This window comes from Notamacropus eugenii, chromosome 6 (genome assembly GCF_028372415.1).
Source record: "Notamacropus eugenii isolate mMacEug1 chromosome 6, mMacEug1.pri_v2, whole genome shotgun sequence".
NCBI lineage: Eukaryota > Metazoa > Chordata > Mammalia > Diprotodontia > Macropodidae > Notamacropus > Notamacropus eugenii.
The window spans coordinates 37,363,696-37,388,438 of NC_092877.1; the positions used below are offsets into that span (position 1 = coordinate 37,363,696).

The 24,743-nt window shown below is 43.8% G+C and overlaps 1 protein-coding gene across 2 annotated transcripts in view; it reads left to right on the forward strand.

The window, feature by feature from the left end:
* Positions 1-19,647: 19,647 nt before the first annotated feature.
* Positions 19,648-24,743, forward strand: part of LMO1 (LIM domain only 1) — a 67,527-nt gene continuing 62,431 nt past the window's right edge. The window contains exon 1 of one of the 2 annotated variants that reach the window (XM_072619522.1): positions 19,648-20,210. In XM_072619522.1, coding sequence (XP_072475623.1) covers positions 20,189-20,210 — 22 coding nt within the window. In that variant the 5' untranslated portion in view covers positions 19,648-20,188. The remainder of the gene's footprint in view (positions 20,211-24,743) is intronic. The other variant, XM_072619520.1, reaches the window with a different exon arrangement.

The window sequence follows — 24,743 nt, forward strand, 5'->3', positions numbered from 1 at the left end:
TCATATAAATGAGAGTTACTATGGATTGTGTAAAGACAACACACCAGTGTACTAGATGTATGAATGTGCTAGATTAGTATAGTGACCTTGGGCTTGCCCTCACAAGGTCAGAAACATGGGAGAGCTGGCTCATATTACAAGAGGGAAGACCATTGGGTGGAGCTGTGAACTGGTCCAAACATTCTGGAAATAGACAAAGGAGATATGAACTGGGAAATCTTCAGCCTGGGTTTCCAGTCACAGAAGTGTCATTGACTCACTGGGTGAGTTTGAGCAATTGCCCTTCACTTTCTGGGCCCCAGTTTCCCTGTTTGTAAAATAAGGGCATTGGATCAGATGATCTTTAAAGTCTTTTAAAGGATTTCTGCCAATGTCAGTGATTCCTTAGGAAATGACTACACGTGCTCCCAATGCACAGAATGGAGCCACCAGATTCTATGGAAAGGGAAGTCAATTTTAGACAGGCAATGATGAAGGGTGATGAAAGAAGATTGATAGAAGAAGGGAGATGAGGGATGGGGAAAAGGTCAGAGGGGACCTATACTGATTAGGTCAGTCTTGGATTACTGAAAATCTTCATGGAAACCTCTGCAAATATGGGGCCATGAAGGTAGCTATTGGATTCTGCCTTCCTGATTCCCCAACTACTCTCTGGACCCCCAGAAAACTAGAGAGCCTGTGAGATCTATATCATAGATCCCTACTAACTATAAGCCCCGTAAGGGCAGGGACTGAGTCCTGGCTAAACACTATCTCCCTTAGTTCCTAGGATAGAGCACTGCACCCAGTAGGTGCTACTTAACAAATGTTTCTGAATGGATGAATGAATGAGGTTATTCCAGCAGGATGGAGTCAGCCCCAAGTCAATACTGGACAAGCTTTTATCTTCTTTAGGGAGTATATCCTAGCTCACTAATAGCCATGTTTCCGACTAACACCAGGGCAAACAGAAACTCCTTTATTTGTGGGAAGAGCTCCTAAGAGCTTCTGAAATCTTTATGGGGCTTTGATTCATAAAATCCTCCAGTTTTTAAAGCTTCCCAGATATTGTATTTCAAGAAAGACATGGATGGAGTTCATCCAGAGGACAGCAGGTGAGGGAACTGGGGAGAATGCCATAAAGGAATCAGGTGAAGGAACTTGAGATGCTTCAACCAGGCAATATTTGGTTGTCACCCAGAAGACTTGTGAATACCACTCCCATCAGATTATAAACCTTTTGAATGAGTTATATTTCATCTGTGAATTTCCCCCAGTGCCTAGCACAGTGCCTTACACATAGTAGGTACTTAATAATGTTTGTTCAATTTATTCATTTTGGTTGGATCAGATGAAAGAATGAGGACCAATGACTGGAAACACAAAGGATGCAAATTTTAGCTCAATGTAAGGCAAAACTCACTAACAGCTATCTAACCATTAATTAATTTATTAATACTTTCATCCATTTATCTCTAAAAGTATTAACTAAGGACCTACTCTGTATAATAGAGCCCTGGGTCAGGTACTGGAAGAAATAAACAATTTGGATAAGGTATGGACCTGGACCTCATGGAACTAAGAGTTCAGTAGATGGATTGGACACAAACATTCCAATTCACCGATATTATGGTAGATCTATGTTCTATGGACACTCTTTTCAGCAAGGAAATTCATAGGTCGTCCATGCCTGTCCGTCCTGTGTGACTCTTACCATATCCTCCCATAAATTCATACCTGGGGGTGTGAGGAACAAATGTGCTAGGGAGCCTTCCTGTACTTCTCTTGACATTTTGAGGATACCAGTAGAACATGCCAGCTGTCTGTTGACCATCCACAATACCAACCCATTCACTTGTTTTACCTTAGATTTTCCACGATGACATCCTCCCCATCACTCCTCCTTCATAATTTCATGTTTGTAATGAGTTGCAAAGGCAATTAGATGGTTCAGTGCATAGAGTGCAGGGTCTGGACTCTTCTTTCTGAGTTCAAGTCTCTCTTCAGACAAGTACTACCTATGTGACCCTGGGCAAGTCACTTCACCCTCTTTGCCTCAGTTTGCTCATCTGTAAAGTTGGAGAAAGAAATGGCAAACTACTCCAGTATCTTTGCCAAAAAAATCCCAAAGACGGTCATGAAGAGTCAGGCATGACTGGAAATGACCAAACAACAAATGAGCTACAGCCAGCTCAACCCCACCATGCACTTCCCCATTGCCATTTGGTTGTTCCACAACTGACATCCCTCAGGAATTGTCATGCACCATGCTTCACATCTACACAACACCACCAGATGATTAGTGGTGTTAAAAAAAATGAAGACAAAAGATAGCATTAGTCAATGTTGAAAAGGTGCACCAATATATTGTTGGTAGAGTTGTTTTACATCAACTTTTAAAATTTTAGCATTTTAATGTTAGCTATTATCATTACCAGAAGGTAATGGTCCAACCATTCTAGAAATAAACTTGAAATTATGCTAAGAAAATTGCTAAAATATCCACCCACTTTGTCCCAGGGATCCTACTGATAGGCATATACCTCATGGAGGTCAATAAAAAGAAAGGTCCTGTAGACACTAAAACATTTATAGCAGCACTTTTTGTAGCAGAAAAAAACCTGAAAACAAATGGATGATATCAGTCAGAACTGCCAAATGAAATGGAATATTGCTGTAACAAAAGATGGATTTGAAGAATACAGAGAGAGCTTACATGAACTGATACACAGCAAAGTAAGCCAAACCAGGAAAACTGGTTTGCATGATTGGCTACCTGAATGTAAGTGGAAAAAAAAAAACCAAATGAAATAAATGAATATAATGAAATAAGAGGTTTTGAGCTTAGTGAGAGGAGTGGAATTAGTAATTATCTTGCAGAATGGTAGGTAATTAGAACTAGAAAGGACCTTTGAATATCAAATTTCAGAGCTGGAAGGCACCTTAGAATACAGCACAGAGAATGTCAGAGGTAGGAATAATAGCTAAGCTTTACATGACACTAAAGGGTTGCAAAGAGCTTTACAAATATCATTTAATTCTCACAATAGCTCTGGAAGTAGATGCAATTATTTTTCCCCTTTTTAGAGATGATAAAACTGAGGCAGACAGAGGTTAAATGACTTGCCCAAGGATATCCAGCAAGTGTCTGAAAGAGTATTCAAATTAAGGTCTTCTTAACTCCAAAACCTGCACTGTCTCAGGAGGGACTGAGTTCAAATCTCACTTCTAATGCTTATTAGCCATGTGACCCTGGACAAGTTACTAACATCTCTTGAGCTTCAGTTTCCTCATCTGTAAAATGGAGTTAATACTACTTGCAGTACTTACATCACAGGGATACTGTGATCCTCTAATGAAATAATTCATATGAAGTGCTTTACGAATCTCAAAGTTCTGTAGAAGATTCATAATCGTTCACATTTATATAACATTTTAACGTCAGTCATTATTATTACTAGAAGGGCAGTGACCTCAGAGATACCACTTCTTTGATGAAGATTTCCTTAGCTACCCCCATTTGAGCTTGATCTCCTCAAATTTCTCATTGCACACTCCCTGGACCTCTTATGTACATTTATCATACCCTCCTTTGTATCAAGTTATTCTCACACATGTCTTCCCAATTAGATTATAAGATCCTTGAAGGCAGGTTCTGAGTTATATCTAGCTTTGCCTCTACAGAGTTGAGCACAGGGCCTTGCAGATAGTAAGCACTTGATTCCCTTTTGCTGGTGGGAGGAAGGAAGGAAGAGAAAGAAAGAAATTAAGAAAGAGAGAAAGAAAGAAATTAAGAAAGAGAGGAAGGAAGGAAGGGAGGGAGGGAGGAAGGAAGGAAGGAAGAAAAACTCAGCCTTCCTCCTGAACACTTAAGATGTCACTTAACTGGGTGGGAGAATGGAACCTCTCTGTGTAAGACTGCCATGTGCCTCCAAACCCTTGCATCACTAGAGTAGTGGGCTAATCCCTCCCAAACCCATGTTCCAGGCACAAAAATGCTATAAACAGTGTCTGACCTTTGAGATTTCCTCCAACCTCAAAGCTGACCTTAGGGACCAACTCGGAAAGCCCTGATTAGAATTACCTTCTCGAATGGAAGGAGGGGGTTAGAGGGGAAAGATCTGGCTTTCTAATTAGATTGGAGAGTGGGATGGGGAGGAGGGAGAGAGTCAACAGGAGAAGTAAGTGGCTTCTGTGAATGAACATCTGTAGGAAATTAGGAATTAGGCCTAGTTTCATATGGGACCTATTAGGAGGGAGGACTGGGTCCTCCTAGCCATAGCTGCCCCTGGGAGTTTCACATGATCTAGGCCTCCTAGTCTAGCAATTCAGCATGAGATGGGGGGTGGGAGAGAGAGAGAGAAGGGGGAAGAGTTATTCCAGGGAATAAGTTTAAGGACTAATATATACATTGCCATTTGTCATCTCCCGCTGCTGGACCACATTTCAAGAGGGAGCCCTGGGTTCTCTGGCCTTCTTGGCAGCCCCGAGGCTCTCCCCCACAGTATTTCAGAGCCTGCTGTTGACAGGGGGCTGTATTTTACCCATCTCCTGTTTAATTTAGTAAGCCCAGGTATGATGATGGGAATTAATTAGGGGAGGGGTGGAAGTGCAGTGAGTAATACACTTTTGATATTCACTTTCAAGGTACATTTATATCTATTGATCTATAAATACTTGCGGTAGATTTATGCAAATGTGATATACTGGCAAGGTAAGGCATTACAGACAATTTGCAAGGGTGTTATGGAGTAAATCTCCATTTAAGGCATCCGGCAGCAGCATGAGTGAATTAGAGCTCAGTGTTCGAACCTCTAGGCGGAAAAGAAAAGGCAGCAGCTATGCCCGAAGGAGCAGGAGGCAGGAGGTCTGGGATCCCAGCATCTGAAGACTTCAGCACTGGCCCTGATCAGCCTCCTCTTGAGACTTTCCAGTGATGGAGCACCCACTACCTCCTCTAAGGTAGCCTGTGAGAATTTGAGATGGCTCTGACTGTTAGAAAACTTACTTAGATCAAGCCAGAATCCGCCTCGACACAACTCTCACCCACTGCTCCTAGTTTTGTCCTCTGAGACTAAGCAAAATGTTTCCAATGCTGTTCTCCTCCTCTTCTCTCTGCGTCCTCCCCACCCCCAGCCTGCTAAAAGGCTGTAGGTTTGGGAGCCAAAAGACTTGGCCTCTGTCACTCACTCTCTCCATGACCTTGGGTGAATCACCTCTCCTGTCTAAACCACCGTTTCACCATCAGCAGTTCCAGAGATGTCATCCTAGAGCTACGAGTTATAGACCAATCGTGGTTAAAAGGGATTTTAATGATTGCTGAGCACACAAGCACACACCCTGCCCTCAGTTTTACAGATAAAGAAACTGAGGCGTGGGGAAGGGTAAGAATTGACTAAGGTCATTCACAAGAGCATCTAGTAAGCCAATAAAAAGCTCTTGGTGGACTTGAACTGTGAACACCCAAATACTTCTGTTTAAAATACTTGATGATTTTAAAGCAATTATCCAGAATTATTGGCTTGAATTATCCAGAAAATTAATTCTACGTGCATGGAGACATAGGATAAAACATTCTACAGGATTAGAGGGCAGATCCAAGATGAAAGAGTGGCAGGATGCCATGCATCAGGAAACCTCTTCCCAAACTTCTCTAAACAAATCTAGGAAATTCATTAGAATGAAGACTGGTGGAATGGAAGTGACTCCAAATTATTCAGTCCATCATCTTCATTTTGTAGATGAAGAAACTGAAGTCTTTGGTCCTAGATCAGGGCTTCTTAACCTGTGGTCTATAGACCTCTTCCTCCTTCTCCTCCTCCTCCTCATCTGAAGGACTAGCCTTACTAACACTGAAGAAGCTCATTATCTATTACCAATCTTGGCCACTAGGCCATTTTACAGATGAGGAAACTGAGGCAGGTGGAGGTGAAGTGATTTGCCCAGCTGCCCCTTTCTCCAACATGAATCCCAGCTCCTCTCTCCTTACCTTAGTAGATACATCCTTACTAGTGAGAGCAACGTTGAAATCTCCCAAGTTGGAGATGAGGAGGAAAGAAGCAGCTCTTGGTTCAAAAGGGAAGGGTTAAAGGTGAACAAAAACTCACATGGAAAGGGACCATAGGATCAAGGATTTAAAGCTAGAAAGGATCTTGGAAGTTGTTTAGTCCAACTCACTCGTTTTACAGATAAGGAAACCTCCAAAGAGGTTAATAGCTTACACAAGGCCACATAGTAATTAAATGCAAAGCTGGATTCCAACCCAGCTCCCTAATTCCAAATCCAGTGCCCTTTCCATGGTGTCATACTGGATGAGTCTGGGCTCCAGAGATGCCTGCTAATTCCATCCACCTTGGATCTCAACTCAAAACCTCTTCTTTTGCTGTGTTTATTTATTTTATGTGATTTCATTGCTTCAAGGATCTATGGTATTATGTCATTTACTCCTGAAGAGGGTAAATGGTTCTTTATTAATTTCTGTGTCCAAAAATAAGTCCATTGTCCAGTGGTCAAGGTTAGTGATAGATGATGAGCCCTTCCAAAATCTGTAAGATTGGTCCTGCAAATGAGGTTGAGGATAATGATGAAAAGAAGATGAGGAGGAGGAAGATGATGATAACTCATGTTTCTATAGCACTTTAATATTTGCAAAGGGCCTTCCTTGAAACAACCCCATGAGGGCAGGAGGTCCAAACCTCAGTTTCCCAATTTTACAGATGAGCAAACGGAGACTCTAAGAATTGAAGTGTCATGCCCATCAACAATAGGGGCACAGTTCCTCACTTGTCCTGTACTCAAAGCTACTTCAGCTTGGTAGCTTGTATTCCTCCAGTAGACCTTTGAGAATTCAGGGCCACCTCCATGTCATGCTGAGTTCCTGAGGGAAGCTATCACTGGTGACTGATAGAACAAAACAGAAGAGAATGCAAGATACCTGCTATGGGCCAGGCACTGTGCTAAGTGCCTTACAAATATTATTTCACTTGATCTTAGGTGCTTATCTTATTCTAATTTGTATCTTCTTTAAAGAATAGCTCACCTTTCTATGCATGATACATTTGCCAAGTGTTTCATATTTTAGGTGGCTAGGTGGCACAATGGATAGATTATTCTATTTAGAGCCAAGAGCTCAACTTCTTCTACCAACACTGGCTAGTGTGTGACCTTGGATAAGTCACTTAAACTCTTTTAGTTTAAGTTTTATCTGTTGTTGTGAGGATTAAATGAGATAATATAAGCAAATCACTTTGCAAACCTTAGAGCACTATGTATACAAATGCTAGCTATTGTCATCCCACCTATTATCTCATTTTATTCCTACATTAGCCCAGTGACTATTGTTGTTGGCAGTGTTATTGACATTTGATAGATGAGACTTTATAAATAAAATCTTATACTACCCTTATTGAAATATAAACTCCCGAGAATGGTGATGGGAATTCATTTACCATATCACTTTCAACAATTTTTCATGCTTCCCTTTTGCCTTTACAAATTCCTTAGCCTAGCATTTAAAAGCCTTTCCCAACTTGACCTCAGTCTACATTTCCAAAGTCATTTTGCATGACTCTTCCAAAGTCTTTGGCATTGTCAGACAGTTCGATATCAGAAACTGATAGGATTTTATCAGTGACAATGATATGAAAGAGACTATAGTCTTGCCCCTGAAACCTACTACATGTCTTGTGTCCCCTATTAGATGGTGAGTTCCTTAACAGCAGAGATTGCTTTACTTTTCTATCTGCATCCCAGCACTTAGCACAGTGTTTTGTACGTAGTAAGTGCTTAATAAATGCTTTACTCATTCATTCAATAAATATTGATTTTGTTATTGATTGCAGCCAAACTAGCCTATTTGCCTGCAGTCTATATCAAGCATTACATCCATCTATTTTCTTTTTGCCTTTGCATGAGCTGTTCCTATGCCCAGGATTCTTTTAAGAAGGCAAACTAGACCATTTTTACCTCAATTCTTACCTAGCCTTTAATCACTGAATGGGTGTTGCCTCAGTCAAACTGAGACCTGGGAAAGACCTTAGGCCAAGGTCAAGGCCAAGGTCTCCCAGGCTTGACCTCTGTCTTACCACTGGACTCCAAATGACTCTGGAGGAGAAAGTGAAGTTGCTCACTTTGCACAGCCCTGCCTCACTTAAACCCAATTCACTTGCAAGTCAAGACATCCCCCTCCCGTCATCATTCATCCTCTTCAATAATGAAGAAGAAACACCCACAACAACCTGTGCCTAGAATACATTTAGTCTTGAACTCAGCCTCTTAAAACATTTAGTTTCCTGTTAGTGAATTATACAACCATGTTTATTTAGCCGTTTTGATGTTTATTTAAGCTAGGAGGTTATAGGGGCTGATAGAGATAGATTTGTGGAACCTCAAGGAAAGGGAGGTTTCTGAGATTTACTTGATAAATATTATTCAATAAACTAGTATAGGGGCTCAGAGCTAATTTGCTAAGTAATTAAAGTTGCTTTTCTCTTAATTACTTTGAGGAAATGTCAGAACATACCCTTTGACTACTTTAGAATTGGGAGAGGAGATATAGTAAAGAATCAATTGACAGGCTGAGAGGTGTTGCTTTGGTTTGGTCGCTGGCTAACGCACATACTAAACTCCATCTAAGCTATATGTGGGGTGAGAGCCCCTAACCCCTGCTACATAAAAATAAAAGCTCCAAGGAGTGTTAGAGAAAAATAACAAATCTTTAGCTTCCTTCAAGGCTCAGTTCTGTTGTCACCTACTATAGGCAGCTTCTGGTTGTTTGTCTTCTTTCCCTCCTCAAATTATCTTGTGCTTCTTTGGTTGCACATATGTTATATTCCCACAAGAAATGTAAGTTGCTTTAGGGCAAGGACGATTTTAAATTTTGTCTTTGTTTCCCTACTACCTTGCACAATGTCTTGCACATGGTACGTAGCTGAATTGAATCAATTTGAATTGTCTTGATATGTCCCTTGGTTCTAGCACACAGTAGATGCTTTTAAAACCTCTGGGGACTGAAAATGAATGAATGAGTGTTCCTGAAAAGACCTGGCTTGCGACATCTCCAAAAACCTTACCCTGGACCACCTTCCTAGACAGATGGAGTAGTGGAGTGAACATTTTGCCTTGGAGTGCAGGCAATGTCCAGGTCCTTCTCCCAGTGTCTTTTCCTCTAACTAGCATCCAGATATGCACCAAGGGGCAGCCAGCATAATCCCTGAAAAGAGTTCTCCGATTAAGGCCGCTGGCAACAGCTAAAAGTGATGTCTTGTCTTTTCCAATGTGGAGGTTCGAGCCTTCTATTGTACCTCCCACCTGTGGCCTATTAGAAGAACTAGGGAGACTGACACTGCCTTAGTCTCATTATAACAGCTGCTGGGACCAGGTTACTTTCCTATGGTTATCACCCCCAGGGAAAGAGAATACCTTGGTAACAGCAGTGCTTCTGGGAAGCAGCTGAGACTGTCGGGCAATTCCTTTATCTCTAGTATTTTCTCTGGCAATAGGACTGCCCCTGCCTCTGCTCTACCACACCCACAACCCCAAACAGATCCAACCAGTGAAACCCCCAGGGTCTTTTCTCCCAAACAAACATAGAGCTAGGACAATAATGGTGATGATGGCTGACATTTTTAGAGGACTTTAAGGTTTGCAAAATACTTTATATATAAGGATATACTCTATGGATGTCTGATCAAGCCCCAGAGATAAAGAAAAACTCATAAAGAGGAGTAGAACATAGGATATATGTATCAGGGATGGAATTTTCCAAAAGAATTCCTCACCTTTGCATAGTGTTCCATGGCATTTCATACCTATACTTAGTGGGTATGGATCCTTGAAAGTATCCAATCAAAATCCACCTTACAGTTCTTATAATCTCACAAGTACTTTTCATGTCTACTAGTATTATATAGTTTCCACTAGCCTGAAAAGATGGATCATTTCAATACCTGCAGTCTCAGAGAGTCACAGAGAGCAGGGATGCTAGCGGGAAGGTCTTCCAAGTTGGTCGCGATGAAGGGGAACAAAGTGAGCCAAGGTATTTCAAGAGTGTGGGATGAGGCTGGGATCCCAGTCTGGGAGCATTTCTGGAATTAGAGAGGAAAAGAAATGATACATTGTGTTGCCTGAGCCCTTACCATAAGAGTCCTTAAACAGGAGCTTTACCACTCTCATGTTTAGGGTTGGAAAAGAGTTTCCCAATATCTTGCTAGGATAAGAAGTGCCCCACTCCCACCAAGGGATTTCTTTAAATTGCACAGATGAACCCTTCACCTGAATGTCATGTGAGATAGGAGGCAGGGGATCTCTTGAGAAGTTTTTGCCCCAATCACATAAGAAGAATAAGGCAAGAAGAGGGGTTCAGGCTTTAGGGTGAAGGGTGCCCCTTTAGGATAAACAAGTCACCTGCCTTTATTGTTGGAAAAAGACCAGGGCATTCACAGACTGAGAAAAGACCTAAGAATATACAGAAGAGAGAGTCCAAACAGAGACAGACAAAAGGCTGTTCCTCCATCTCCTTCCCTGCTAATTTAGGGAGTTATGTGACTGGCATTTGTGAGGCTCTTTGGGTGAGAAAAAGAGAGAGGAAGAAAAGAAGAGAGAGGAAGAGGAAGAAACATGGGAAGAGTTAGGAACAGGAGAGTTTGTGGGTACATGGAGAAGGAAAAGGAAATAGGACAAAGAAATGAGAAAGAAATTAGGGAGAGAGTAGGCAAGAGGACAAAGAGATGGGAGAAAGGAACAGAGAGGTGAAAGAGAATGACAGACAGGCACATTCTGGGCAGAATACTTCTTCTGAGTAACCACAGTAGAAGGTAATCTACTTGTGATTAGGGATTGTTGCATTCTTTACATTTGTGCCCTCTGTGTCTAACAGGGTGTCTGGCACATAGTAGGCACTTAATGACCGTTTGTTGATTGATTAGATGATTCATAATCCCTACATCAACCTCCCCACAAATTTATTGTGAGGAAAGTGCTTTGCAAACAGAAATCTGAGCCATTAGTGGTATGTCTGTGTGTGTGTGTGTGTGTGTGTGTGTGTGTGTGTGTTTAAAGGATATGCCCAAAAGGTACCTTTGCTTATCATATTTAATAAGAGCTATCAACCCTTGAGAGAAGCAGTGTAAGGATCATCATAACTATTGTACAGATGTGTTAACTGAGTCCCCAGGAAAAGAGTGATTTCTCTAGGGTTACAGTTTGGGAAATCTTCCTCTGTCATCTAGATTTTTTGAGGGTTGAAGAAATCAAGTCCCAGAGAAGGGAAATAACTTGCCCAAAGTCACACAGGAAGTTAGTGGCTGAGCTGGCATTAACACCCAGGGTTCCTGACTCTCTGGCCAGTACTCTACACCTAATTCAAAGATTTCTCCAAAAGAAAATCACTATTTATACTAGAGCTCTCCTTTACCTCTACATACTAAGCATGACTGTATATGACACTCAACAAAAACAAAAATGTCTTGGGGCCCCAGAACCAAGAAGGCATGATTCTGAGAATGCAAGATGGAATGTTTACAGAAAGTCTTCACATCTGGAGATTCCAGCAGATGCTTAACTGACATACTGAGGGCCATCTCCAGCCATACCTGACCACTGGACCCAGATGACTCTGGAGGATTAAGTGAGGCTGGTGACTTTGCACAGCCCTGCCTCACTTAAATCCAATTCACTTCCAAGTCATGGCATCACCTCCCTGAGGTCATGGTCCTCTTTGAAGGACAAACAACAACAACTCACATTTGAGCCCAACTGGTGGCTAGAAAGGAAGCTAAGGCTTCTGGGCAGTCTTAATGGATTTCAGAGTCCAGGTATTATGTTTTAATTTAACCAAATAAAGCTCACTTGAACTCTCACTCTGAGACTATTGATTCTTCCTTTGTACATGATTCTAACTAGCTGAGTTATAGGGATTTTAGCTCATTGGAGATTAGAAGAGTTGAGAGAAGGGATCGCCAATAACAAAGAAAAGTGAAAGCTAACAGTGTAATAGCACCTGGGAGAAAACAAAAAGCAGGCCCAAGAACATGAAAAGCATGGCAGCTTGGAGTAATTTTTTTTTTAATTCTAATTTATTTATTTATTTTTAGTTTTCAACATTCATTTCCATAAGATATTGAGTTCCAAATTTTTCCCCCATTTCTCCCCTCTGCCCACCCCAAGACAGCATACATTTTGATTACCCCTTCTCCCAATCTGCTCTCCCTTCCATCACACCCCTCCCTTCTTTTATCCCCATCCCCTCTGTTTTCTTGGAGGACAAGATAGATTTCTATACCCCATTGCCTGTATATCTTATTTCCCAGTTGCATGTAAAAACAAATTTTAACATTCATTTTTAAAACTTTGAGTTCCAACTTCTTTCCCTTCCTTCCTACCTAACCATCCTCACTGAGAAGAAAAGCAATTCGATATATGTTATATATGTGCAGTTATGCGAAAGACTTCCATAAAAATCATGTTGTGCAAGACTAACTATATTTCCCTCCATTCTATCTTGCCCCTGTTTATTTGATTCTCTCTTTTGATCCTGTCCCTCCTCAAAAGTATTTACTTCTAATTATGCCCTCCTCCCATTTGCCCTCCCTTCTATCATCCCCCACCCCCACTTATCCCCTTGTCCCCTACTTTCCTAAGATAGAATCTCATACCAAATTGAGCATGCATGTTATTCTCTCCTTAAGCCAAATGTGATAAGAGTAAGGTCCACTTTTTCCCTCTCATCTCCCCTCTCTTCCCTTTCATTGAAAAAGCTTTTTCTTGCCTCTTTTATGTGAAAGGTAATTTGCCCCATTCTATTTCTCCCTTTCTCCTCCCAATAGATTTCTCTCTCACTCCTTGATTTTATTTTTTTAGACATCATCCCTTCCTATTCAACTCATGCTGTGCCCTCTACCTAAATGTATATAATCTCTCTAACTACCCTAATACTGAGAAAAATCTCAAGAGTTATAAATACTATCTTCCTATGTAGAAATGTAAACAGTTCGACTTTATAAGTCCCTTGCGATTTCTCCTTTCTGTTTACCTTTTCATGCTTCTCTTGATTCTTGTGTTTGAAAATCAAATTTTCTATTCAGCTCTGGTCTTTTCATTGAGAATGCTTGAAAAACTTCTATTTCATTGAATGACTATTTTTCCCCTGAAGTATTATATTCATTTTTGCTGGGTAGGTGATTCTTGGTTTTAATCCTAGTTTTTTGACTCCTGGAATATCATATTCTAAGCCCTGCAATCCCTTAATGTAGAAGCTGCTAAATCTTGTGTTATCCTGATTGTATTTCCACAATACTCAAATTGTTTCTTTCTGGCTGCTTGCGATATTTTCTCCTTGACCTGGAAGATCTGGAATTTGGCTACAATATTCCTAGGAATTTTCCTTTTGGGATCTCTTTCTGGAGGTGATCAGTGGATTCTTTTAATATTTATTTTACCCTCTGGTTCTAGAATATCAGGGCAGTTTTTCTTGATAATTTCTTGAAAGATAATGTCTAGGCTTTTTTTATTATGGCTTTCAGGTAGTCCACTAATTTTAAAATTGTCTTTCCTGGATCTATTTTCCAGATCAGTTGTTTTTCCAATGAGATATTTCACATTGTCTGCTATTTTTTCATTCCTTTGGTTTTGTTTTTATAATTTCTTGATTTTTCATTAAGTCATTAACTTCCATTTGCTCTAATTTTTTAAATTAATATTATTTTATTTGTTTTCAGTGTTCTACAATCACTTCCATATATTTTAGGTTTTTTTCCCCTCCCTCCCCTCCTTCCCCTCTACCTTACTACTCCCTCCTTGATATGGCATACAGTTTTATATAGGTTCTACACATACATTCCTATTAAATACATTTTCACCTTAGTCATGTTGCATAGAAGAATTGAAATGAATGGGAGAAACAAACCAAAACATAGTACAAAAGAAAATGATCTGCTTCATTCTGTGATCAAATTGCATAATTCTTTCCCTGGATGCGGAAGGCATTTTGCCTCAAGAGTCCATTGGGAATTTTTTAAGTCCTTGCATTGCAATGAAGTACTAAGTCTACCAGAAAAATTCCTCACACTGTGGTTGTTGCTGTGTACAAAGTTCTCCTGGTTCTGCTCCTTTCACTCAGCATCAGTTCACATAAGTCTTTCCAGGCCTCTCTGAAGTCTTCTTGTTCTTCATTTCTTATAACACAATAGTATTCCATTACATTCATATACCACAATTTATTCAGTCATTCCCCAATTGATAGGCATCCCCTTGATTTCCAGGTTTTGGCTACCACAAAGAGAGTTGCTATAAATATTTTTGTACATGTGGGACCCTTTCCCATTTTTATGATCTCTTGGGGATACAGTCCTAGAAGTGGTATTGCTGGGTCAACAGGTATGCACATTTTTGTAGCCCTTTGAGCATAGTTCCAATTGGTCTCCAGAATGGCTGGATCAGCTCACAGCTCCACCAACAATGAATCAGTGTTCCAACTCTCCCACATCCTCTGCAACACTTATCATTTTCCTGTTTTGTCATGTTAGCCAATCTGACAAGTGTGATGTGGCATCTCAGAGTTGTTTTGATTTGCATCTCTCTAACCAATTGTGATTTAGAGAATTTTTTCATATGACTATAGATATCTTTAACTTCTTCCTCCAAAAACTCCCTGTTCATATCCTTTGACCATTTATCAATTGGTGAACTCCATTGTAATCTTTAAGAAATTATTTTCTTCAATGAGTTTTTGGACTTCCTTTTCCATCTGGCCAATTCTCCTTTCTAGGACATTCTTCTCTTCATTGACTTTTTGTATCTATTCTGTCATTTGAGTTAGTATATTTTTTACAGTGTTATTTTCTTCAGCATTTTGGGGGTCTCCTTATCAAGCAGTTGACTTGTTTTTCATAATTTTCTTGTATCACTCTAATTTCTCTTCCCAGTTTTTCCTCTACTTCTCTTACTTGATTTTCAAAATCCTTTTTGAACTCTTCCATGGCCTGAGACCAATTTATATTTTTTGGAGGCTTTGGGTGGAGGAGTTTTGACTTTGTTTTCTTCTGTTTGCATGTTTTTGTCTTCTCTGTCACCAAAGTAGGATTCTACAGTCTGATTCTTTTTCCAGTTTTTGCTCATTTCCCCAGACATTTCCTTGACTTTTGAGCTCTTTGTCAAGGTGGATCTTTGCTTCCAGTGGGGGTGGAGGGTGTACTGTCAGCCACTTGATTCCCTCACAATCTGTGGGCCTAGAACTCCAGAAACAGTCACTGTCTCTGCCCTTGCTGCAGCCATGGCTGCCATGGTTTCCTCCACTCCCTTCCCCCTCTGCCACCCTGGGGCTGGGGCCACACCACTCTACTCTCCCACTCTGGTCCCACAGGCTTTTTCCACTGACCTTCCAATTTGTCCTTGGTGTTTTGGGATCCTGAAGTCTGGAAACTGCCACTGGTATGAGAGAGTCAGTCTCCCCATGGCCTGCTCAAGTCTTGTCTGTGCCAGTGCAGCCCACACTGGACTGTGCTCTACTTCCTGCATGGCATGGTAGACACTTCCCGGTGACCTTCCATGTTGTCTTGGGCTGGAGATTTGCTTCACTCCATCATTCTGTAGGTTGTGCAGCTCCAGAATTTTTTAGAGCCACTTTTTACAGGTATTTAGCTGGATTTGGGGGAAGCACTCTAGAAAGTACATGCTGTTACTCCACCATCTTGGCTCTGCTCCAGCTTGGAATCATTTAATGAATAGAAAGATGACTTTATACATTTTAATAGTACTCCACCCCATTACAGCATAAAAAGCTCCTTTATTTGTAATTCCAATATTTCCAGTACCTAGGACAGTGCCCTAGAAGTTAGTGGATACTTCAGTCATTGTCAGTTAATGAGCTTTTATCAAGCATTTACTTACCATGTGCCAGGTTCTCTGCTAAGTACTGGGAACACAATAAAGCAGAAAGAAAGAGTCTTTGCCACCAAGGAGCTTACATTCAAGGGAAAAGACAACACATCAAAGGGTAAGATGGGAGGGTAAGATGGGGGAGAGAACCAATGCATCCAGATCAGGGGAACAGTAGAGTCCAAATGCAGGCTTGAGAAGAATGAGACCTGACTGGCCTGAGTGTCCTCCTTAAATAGAGATTCTGAGAGGAGTCAAAGGATTGGAGGGTACTTCCAATGCATGAATTCCAGGATTGGAAGGAAGCTTCAGGAAGAAAAGCTGTGATATGGGAGAGGAAGTCTGGAGGTCAGTCTGGGGAGGAATGAGACAAGGCTAGCCTAGGCACCTTAATAAATGCTTGGTGATTGACTGTTTGATTGATTGATAGGTATGGATGGATGCTCATAGCAGTTGACCCTGGACCATCAAGAGGTTAAATTATTTTCAGTCTGCTCTGTTGACAGAGGAAGTCTGTGATACCATCCACAAAGGATGTTTTTAATGATGATTTGGTGCTTGAGGAGGATGTGAAATAAGGGGAAGAAACAATCTTCAGTTATCAAGGAAAATTAGTCTCCATGAGTGTTCTGCATAGTTTAAATTTCCTCAGAATTTCAATCATTTTAGATCATTTAGGTCAAGTGACATAAGAATCTAGAGGTAGATGGGGCATAAGGAAAAGCTTGCTAACATGTAGGGCTATTCCCAACATGAAATGGATTGCTTGGGGAAGTAGTGAAATCCATATTGGAGATCCTCAAGCCAAGGTTGGATGACTACTTTTGGGGAGTATTGAAGAGTGAAGTTCTTGTTTAATTCTGGGTTAGGCTAGGTTTATGAGTTCCCTGCTGACTCAGATTCTGCAGTCCTATTGCAGCCAATTCTATTGGCTTTAGAGATTATCAACTTCATTCTACAGTGGAGCAAACAGACCCAGAGTTGGAAGAAGCAATACTAGAGCTTAGTTTCAAACTTAGGTTTCTTGATTTCACTGCACTTGTTTCTGGTGATCTTTCCCCCATATCATCTTGCTGCCTCCCCAGGTAAGTTCCATGGGTCAGACAATGAATCTTTGTTTTTAGAATGGTCCATTCTTGGCTGCTTTCTAGGTTCTGTGCTTGCCATGGACTTTCTGAAGCTTGATTTAAGTGGAACAAATTCTTCAGACTTACCTTCCATTTCCCCTCCTATTTTCCCTCCTCTACATTACAGAACGACCATTTCATGATGGCACAGTGGAAAGAGTATTGAGTGCAACCTGAGTTCAAATCCTGGGTCTATAAGACACCTTGGACAGGTCACTCAACCCTTTTGGGTCTCTGTCTCATTTGACCTAGATGATATCTAAGGACTCTAGATCTATGATCCTCTAAACAAACACTGTTTGTAAGCCTTGTAAGCCTTCCCTAGAAGATAAGTAATGTGTCTTATTATCTCTATACTCATTAGCCCTGCTCCACCATGCCAAATTCATAGCCATCTTGGTCATACTTGTCACTGGTGTGGATGAACAAGTAAAGCAGCTTTACTTTGGCCAACAAGGCTCAAGCTCTAGGATGTTTGACCAGCTTGGGGGTGGGGGTTAGGATTGTTAGTGGCCTCATCTGATTATTTAATTGTTAGGCACTTGGTAGTTCCAGGAAAAAGAAGGAACAAAATGTCCTGCCTTCCAAAAGCTTATGATCTTGAAAGTCAGATGACAAGAAATTCCACTGGAGATCTGAATTCTTACTCCAGCCCTCCCATGAAATTTTCTGTGTGACTCCTGAGCTTCAGGTTGCCTCCTCTAAAGGTGGGTGGGGATTATATTAAACTAGAGGTTCTTAACCCTTTTGGCAGTCTGGGGAAGCCTTAAGACCCCCTCCTTAAAGTAATGTATTTTTTTAATAATTGAAGGAATTACTAAATTTCAGTTAGATGTTAACGAAAGTAAAGATGTAATTTTTCCCTCATCTTAGTTCATGGACCCCCTGAATTCTTACCTTAGACACCAGTCAAGAACCTCTGGGTTAAATAATCTCTAAAGTTCATTTCAGATATAACACTTTATGGGGGAGGATAAAGAGTTGCCAAACAGCCCCAGCTGATGGGACACCTTAGCAGCCAAACACAACATAGATTCAGTAAATAAGTAACCCCAAGTTGTTATCAATGACAACTTCTGTTTGGACTCCTCATGTTTTTCCCTACATTCATATTCCTCCTAGTTCTCTCTATGCACTAGAATATATTTCTTCTCTTTCTTCTTTATTTATAAGAGGACTGGGGACAGAGAAGGGGTAACTGGTGGGCCCCTCTCCCCCTCCCAATTAAATAAAGCCTGTATGAACAGAGCTAATATTAGTTTCCTGATTTATAAAAGCCAAATGGATTAATGGATCAGCTCATTCATTGCCTGGGGGAACAAAAAGAAAATCTTCAATACCTCTGTGCACATTGAGAACAGGAACAATGAGGGTCTTTAGAAAGCAGAAACCTAATTTGGGGGAATCAATTACTCTCTCGGTCTCTGCGTCTCTGCCTCGGCAAGGCTTCTCAAGCTCGCCTCTCTCTGCCCCTAGCTTTCTCTGGCTCTGGTTCCGGCCGTTTTAAAGGAGATTTTCTGGAACTAAAATTTAGAAAAGTCCTTCAGCTCATTCTAGCTCGTCCATGTCCCATGGACTCCAAGGCAGTGTTTGTGTATGGTGCTGATAGGGAGGGAGGGGTTGGGGGGGAGGGTACCTCAGAGGTACCCTTGGAGTTGGTTTTCTGAGGGGTAGGGGATGCGTTGTTAGTGGAAATATGGACTATATGTTATGGGGAGGACAGGGGAGAAAGGGGAACTTGTTCCCCTTTCTCAGACCCGTCGGATCAGGACATGGAAGGCAAGAAGCCTTGTGTGCATCTGACGGCATGGGGTAAGGGTGAAGATGGGTGGCAAGGCTAAACTAGTGGGAGTGACTAAAGGGAAGAAGGGTTCTCACACATTCTGAGCCCAAACCAGTGAAGAGCAGCCCGAAAGGGGAGGGGGCGCTGTACCCCCACATCTCGGGAGGTCTCGAAAGTCCTTCTGCCTGAGGAGGCCCGGCTCTCTCCTTGCCCTATCTAATGAATTGTTCCAAGTAGTTCTCCGCCCCCCGCTTGCTTCCCCTAAAACGGCTGGGCGCTGCCCTCTGCTCTGGCCGGTCATTGAGGTATGGGGGTGGTGGTGCCGGGGAGAGTGGCAGTGGCTTATTTTCTCAGAAGCACGTGTGTGTGTCAGGCGCTTTTCTGCGGCTCTGCGCGCACGAACACACACACACACACACACATACTCTCTCTCTCTCTCTCTCTCTCTCTCTCTCTCTCTCTCTCTCTCTCTCTCTCTCTCTCTCAGACGCACGCACACACACACATACACACACACACACACACACACACACAGACAGAGACACGCACACTCGGGCTCCGCTTTTGTGTTTTGTCAGAATTAATGAGAAAAGTTCCCTTGCCCTAGGGGTAATTAGTGTCCTTGGAGTTAAATAAGCTAATACTTAGGCACCTCTGGCACAGGCAATTATGTTTGTGTATTGAATAATTGATTCAAAGGGGGGGGGAAGGGCCGCTAATCAGATCTGAGCATAATGAATTGATTTAATTAACAGGGGAATCTGAGGGTCCCTGGGAAATGCGGGCGTTTATTCAGCAGCTGGAGAGGGCAGAAGCACATAAATTGCGAGCGGGCGGCGGCGGCGGCGGCGGCGGCGGCGGCTCCGGCTCCTCCTCGCTCCCTCGCTGTCCCTGGCTGCAGCTTCGCCCGCCTGCCTGCCGGCCTGCCCGCCGCCGAGCAGCTGCTCCTGCCCCGGAGCGAGCCGGGCTCCGGGCTCCGGGCTCCGGGCTCCGGGCTCCGGGCTCCGGGCTCTGGGCTCCGGGCAGGCTCGCGCTCTCTTCTGCTCCCTGCCCGGCTCCCCGGCTCCCTGGCACACGGCCCGCCCAGCTCTCTCGCCAGGCTTCCCTTTCACAAATTCATTATTAATCTTCCCCCCTGCGCGCCCGCCTCTCGCTGCACAGCAGGGGCCCGGGCTGGGGAGCCGGAGCCGGAGCCCGAGCTCGAGCCCGAGCCGAGGCAGGGGCCAGGATCCAGAGCGGGAGAAGCAGCCCGGGCCGGGCAGAGGGCGCGCTCGGAGAGGGCCGCCGTCTCCCCAGCCCCGTGCCCCAGTCCCGGTCCCCTCTGGGGCGTCCGAGCTGCCGGGCAGCGGCGGCGTCTTGCTCACGCTCCCCCGGGCGGACAGCCGCAGCTGCCGCGGGTGGAGGAAGAGCCGCGGCGGCCAGGACAATGGTGCTGGATAAGGAGGACGGTAGGTGCCCCCGCTCGGCGCCCGCTCCGTGCGCCCCGGGCCTGGGAGGAGGAGGGGGCCCGGGCCCGGAGAGGGGGAGGGGGGCAGGCTGCGCGCGCCACCTTCCAACTCCGTGCCCGGCAGCCCCGGGAGGCAGAAAGTGGATTTGTGGTGGCTTGAACGGGGCCGGGATGGGGGGCTGGGAGGGGGGGCGCAGTACGCGTGAACGCCGGGGCCGGCCGCCCGCACCGCGCTTAGCCCGGACCCGCCGTGGTGGACAGGCCAGACTTTATGGAGCCCCCCCAACTGTGTTCTGGGGCTTGAGGGGGAGGGGAAGGAAGGGGAGGTGTGGTGTGCGGCGGGGCGGGACACGCTGGCTTCTCCCCTGGGATCCCGCCCGCGATCGCTTTGCCCAAACCGACAAAGGCGGGGGGCGGAGATTTACTTTTTAAAGGCGGGGGGAGGCCAGAGTTGACCCCAACACCCCTGCTCCTGATTCGAGTACTCCTGGTCCAGAGATCCCTTTTGAGGAAGCCAGTGGGGGAGGGGAGGGTCACAGCAGTGATCCAGGGCGGACTAGGACCTGTCACCAGGATCTGTCCAGGAGAGAGCCCCATGGCCTCCCCTTTAGAGACCTGTCCTGCTGCTGAGGGAGTTACAGGGCTAGGGGGAGACTCCCTTTTCCCACTTCTCCCTCTGCCCTCCCCCCCACCTTCCAACAGCTTAGGCAGTCCCAGGAAGCTCCTCTCCCGTCTCTCTCACTCTGCCTCTCCATTTCCATTCCCCAAAATAAGGCCTTCAAGTGACCTTCCCACCGTAGGTAGACACGGAGCTCAGAGCTCCAGGTAACACCTTCTAAAGGGTCCTTTGGGCATCGAGATCCTTTTTAAGAGACAGGATGAGAGGGAGCTCCGAGATGAGGGAGAGAGAAATCCTCAGACTGTATTCTTGTCCCTGACCCACAGTGGTGCAGTGAGGTTCTCGCTTCCTCATCCTCCAGCCCATTAAATTGCCTTTGTTTTCCCAGACTTCCCTTGGCTAGAGCTCTTAACACGGGTGGATACTTCCCTCTTCTATCCCTGCAGATGCCTTCCCTCCCAGAATAAGGAGAGTCTAGGGTCCGAGGAGCTATACTAGGCACTCCAGCTTTGAATAAGGAGAGTCTAGGGTCCGAGGAGCTATACTAGGCACTCCAGCTTTTGCTGGTGAACTTCAGAAGAAAAGTACGCAAATTTCCGCCTAACTCTCCCCAGCTGGGCTAAGCTTCCTATTATTGTCCTGGGACTGCTAGTCTCATAGAGGGATTCAGGTCGGTGATACATCGGCCAAGAATTCGGTGAAAGTGGGCAGATCACTGGACCCAGAAACAGAAGGCTTTTGCCTTTTTACTACTCTCCATCCCAGGGGATCCTAGAGCATCCCCGAGTAGTACTTTTGGGTGGCCAGAGCTATAAAATGTTCCAGGGGGAGGGAGGGGCGATGGGGAATATTCATGACTGCTTAGAGAGGGAGGAAGTCGATAGTTCAGTTGGAAGATAGTCATTTGAACCCCAGTCAGCGCTGCTGGTACTTGCCTGGAAAGATTGCAGAGCATTGTGCCTTTAGGATATTGCCCCCTGACTGTGCCCTGCTGGACCTACCAAGCATAGGACTTCTTAATGGGTTATAAGCCGGATGATGTGCTGTCTTTCTTACTTCTGATTAGTAGGGATGCAGGCAGGCACAGTTAGGTAGTTCAAAAATTAAGGACTGTTAAATTCTTTGTTCCTATTCAGGTCTACTGACCTGTAGCTACAAGAGTAGGTGCAGGTCAGCAATGGGAGGGAAACAGGCTAGCTAGGGGAGGACTGACTTATTGGTTCTCTCAGTATTACAGATGTGGTCATTAAACACCAGGTCTTGCAAGTGGTGTGATGGAAAGAGGACTGGTTACACACACACACACACACACACACACACACACACACACACACCTACCTTTCTCAGTCTCCAATGCCACCTAAATGCCAGTTGCTTGAAAGGAAGAGGAGCTGGGGATGATTCCTTAGGGCTGTGTTCTCTTTTGCCCTCAAAGGCAGCTGGGGCTGCCAGCAGAACATCGGTCTTCTTGTTCTAGTCTACTTTCCACACAAGGCTCAGAAAATCTGGGAACATTCTGTATCTATGTGCTTTCACTCTAAGCTAGTTTTAAAAATCCCAATCTACGTAAATTTCCCAAAACTCAGTTTGCAGCATGAGAATTTCTTAGTTTTTATGTTTATGGGGCAAAATGCTTGTGTGTGTATGTGTGTGCACACGTAGCACCTACGTATTTGCCTTGTTCTAGGGGGAGGCAGCTGAAGCCCTCAGTGACTTTACCCCAGTCTATAGTGGGATGTGAGATTTGAGAAAAGGCATTCTCCAGGCCCATGAGAGGCCTCAGGCTCTGAGTGCTCCCTGTGGAACTCTTAGCCATATTGACTATGAGCTCCTAGAGTTATTTAGGCTAAGTCCGATGCTCCCAGACTTACGGGGTGAGATGTGAGGACAGCTCAGAGGTGCTGGCTTCAGGCCATATTAATTTCCATGACAACATTTGGTGCCAGATCATAGGATCCTAATGTTAGAACAGAAAGGAGTATTCAAAGAAACAGGCCCAGAGAAAAGTGACTTTCCCAAGGTCACAAGGCAGCAAGACTTTCAACTAACGCTGATTGTATTTCCTATGTCCTTTCCACTGTACCATACTGTCTATTTGTTCCTGAGTCATATAATCCTGGCATCTGAAGTACTCTACTCTAGCCTCTGCCTCAGTACAGAAGTCTGTCTCACAGCATCTCTGACAATATTCATTGAACATAGGCTTGAACACCTCCATTGACAGGGAGCTTACCACCTAAACCTAAACCTTACCACCTGTCCTAACCTCTTTCTTGCCTTCCTCAGGCCCTAGAGACTAGTTCATCTGCTTCCTACTGCTACCACCAGACATGGGGCAGTTTTCTGTTGGTGTAGCTTCTCTTTTCAGTACTAGATCCACAAGTCAGTTCTCCTATAAGGCACAGGCCCCTCTGGACAGCAATTTAAACATTTGGCTACCTGTGAGTGCTAGGTCATTATTGTTGGAGTGGACACTTCAGGAAAAAACTGCCTTTCCTGACCCAATGTGATATAATTTTTCTGCCTTAATAGGGATTCTGAGACTGTTGAGGCCACTGCATGGTAGGCTGCAGAGAGCCATCCAAGAAGTCTGCAGGATACGTGATGTGACTTGTATGTTGTGAAATCACATTGGACTATATCAGCAATGCAGGCTCATTTTGTGTATCTTGGGGGACACCCAAGGGTCCTCCCTCTAGTGGAACCCGATATGATATCTGAAACATGATTCCAGATCAGCAACACCAAAGCATCCACAGATACACGAATTTGGGGAAGCAAGAATGGGAGCTTTTGTTCTCAGTCACAAGTCTTTCTAGGACCTGAGAGCTTATCTAGCTTAACCCTGTCATCTTACAAAGGAGGAAACTGAGGCTCAGGGGACTAAGGGATTTTACCAAGAATCAAGATTTTAACCTGGGTCTTAACAATAGCAAATTCATTGTTCTTTCTACGGCATCTGGTTGTGTCTGTCCCCCCAGGGTAGACCTTCTCAATGAAGGAGATTGACAATCCAACTTTAGTCCCTCTGTCCTGCAGCCCCAGGGGATGGGCTGGGATGGGCACTGCTGCCAGTCCTCTCTTCCCCTCCTTTCCCCAAATCCCAGCAAGTGGGATTTCAGTTCACACAACTCCTGCCCTGGTAGTGTTTAGATATTTTGTCCAGCTCTCATGGATTAATTATTGGAATTCTAGCTCTTTGACTACTAATTAGGTATCTTGGAGATTAAGGAGGAATATGATGTTGAAAATGAACTTCTTAGGGTGTTGAGCATATGTGGAAAGGTATGAAATAAAAGAAAACAAGCAAAACAAAGAAACTAGAAAACAAAAAATCCTAGCCTAATTCCATGATAGGAGGGAAATTTCTTCTTCAAATAATGTGGACAAGGAAAACGATGGTACTGGAATGATAGCTTTGAGTGAATGTCTGAAGGTTGGGATGTGAAACTTTAGGCTGAATATCTGAAAGAAATAACACTCCACTCAAGATTGGTCACTCAGAGGACCAAAAACTCTGGCCTTGGAAATCATGGATGATTGTTGATATGTCAGGAATGTGCTTTGGGATTGGGGGGGAGGGGGTTCAATGCTGAATATTTTTTGAAAGGATATACTTGAATATGAAATTCCAGGCTCTGGGTTATTGCCATGCCATGATTTTTGTTTGTTTGGGGAGGCATATAAGTAGTGGATGGAAAGTTTTCTTAATTTGTGGCTTGGGAGTCCCTTTAATGGGTGAGAATTAAATACCTTTTGAGGGCAGCTCTCTATCTTTGGGTACATCAGGCACATTGCTCATCTCTTCAAACTGTCACCAAGGAAAGGGAAAGAGTCCTTGCTGAAAGCTATTCTGTGCCAAATGAGCTACTTAGCTTCAGATATATCCAAGGACTCTTTGGATTAAGCATTCAA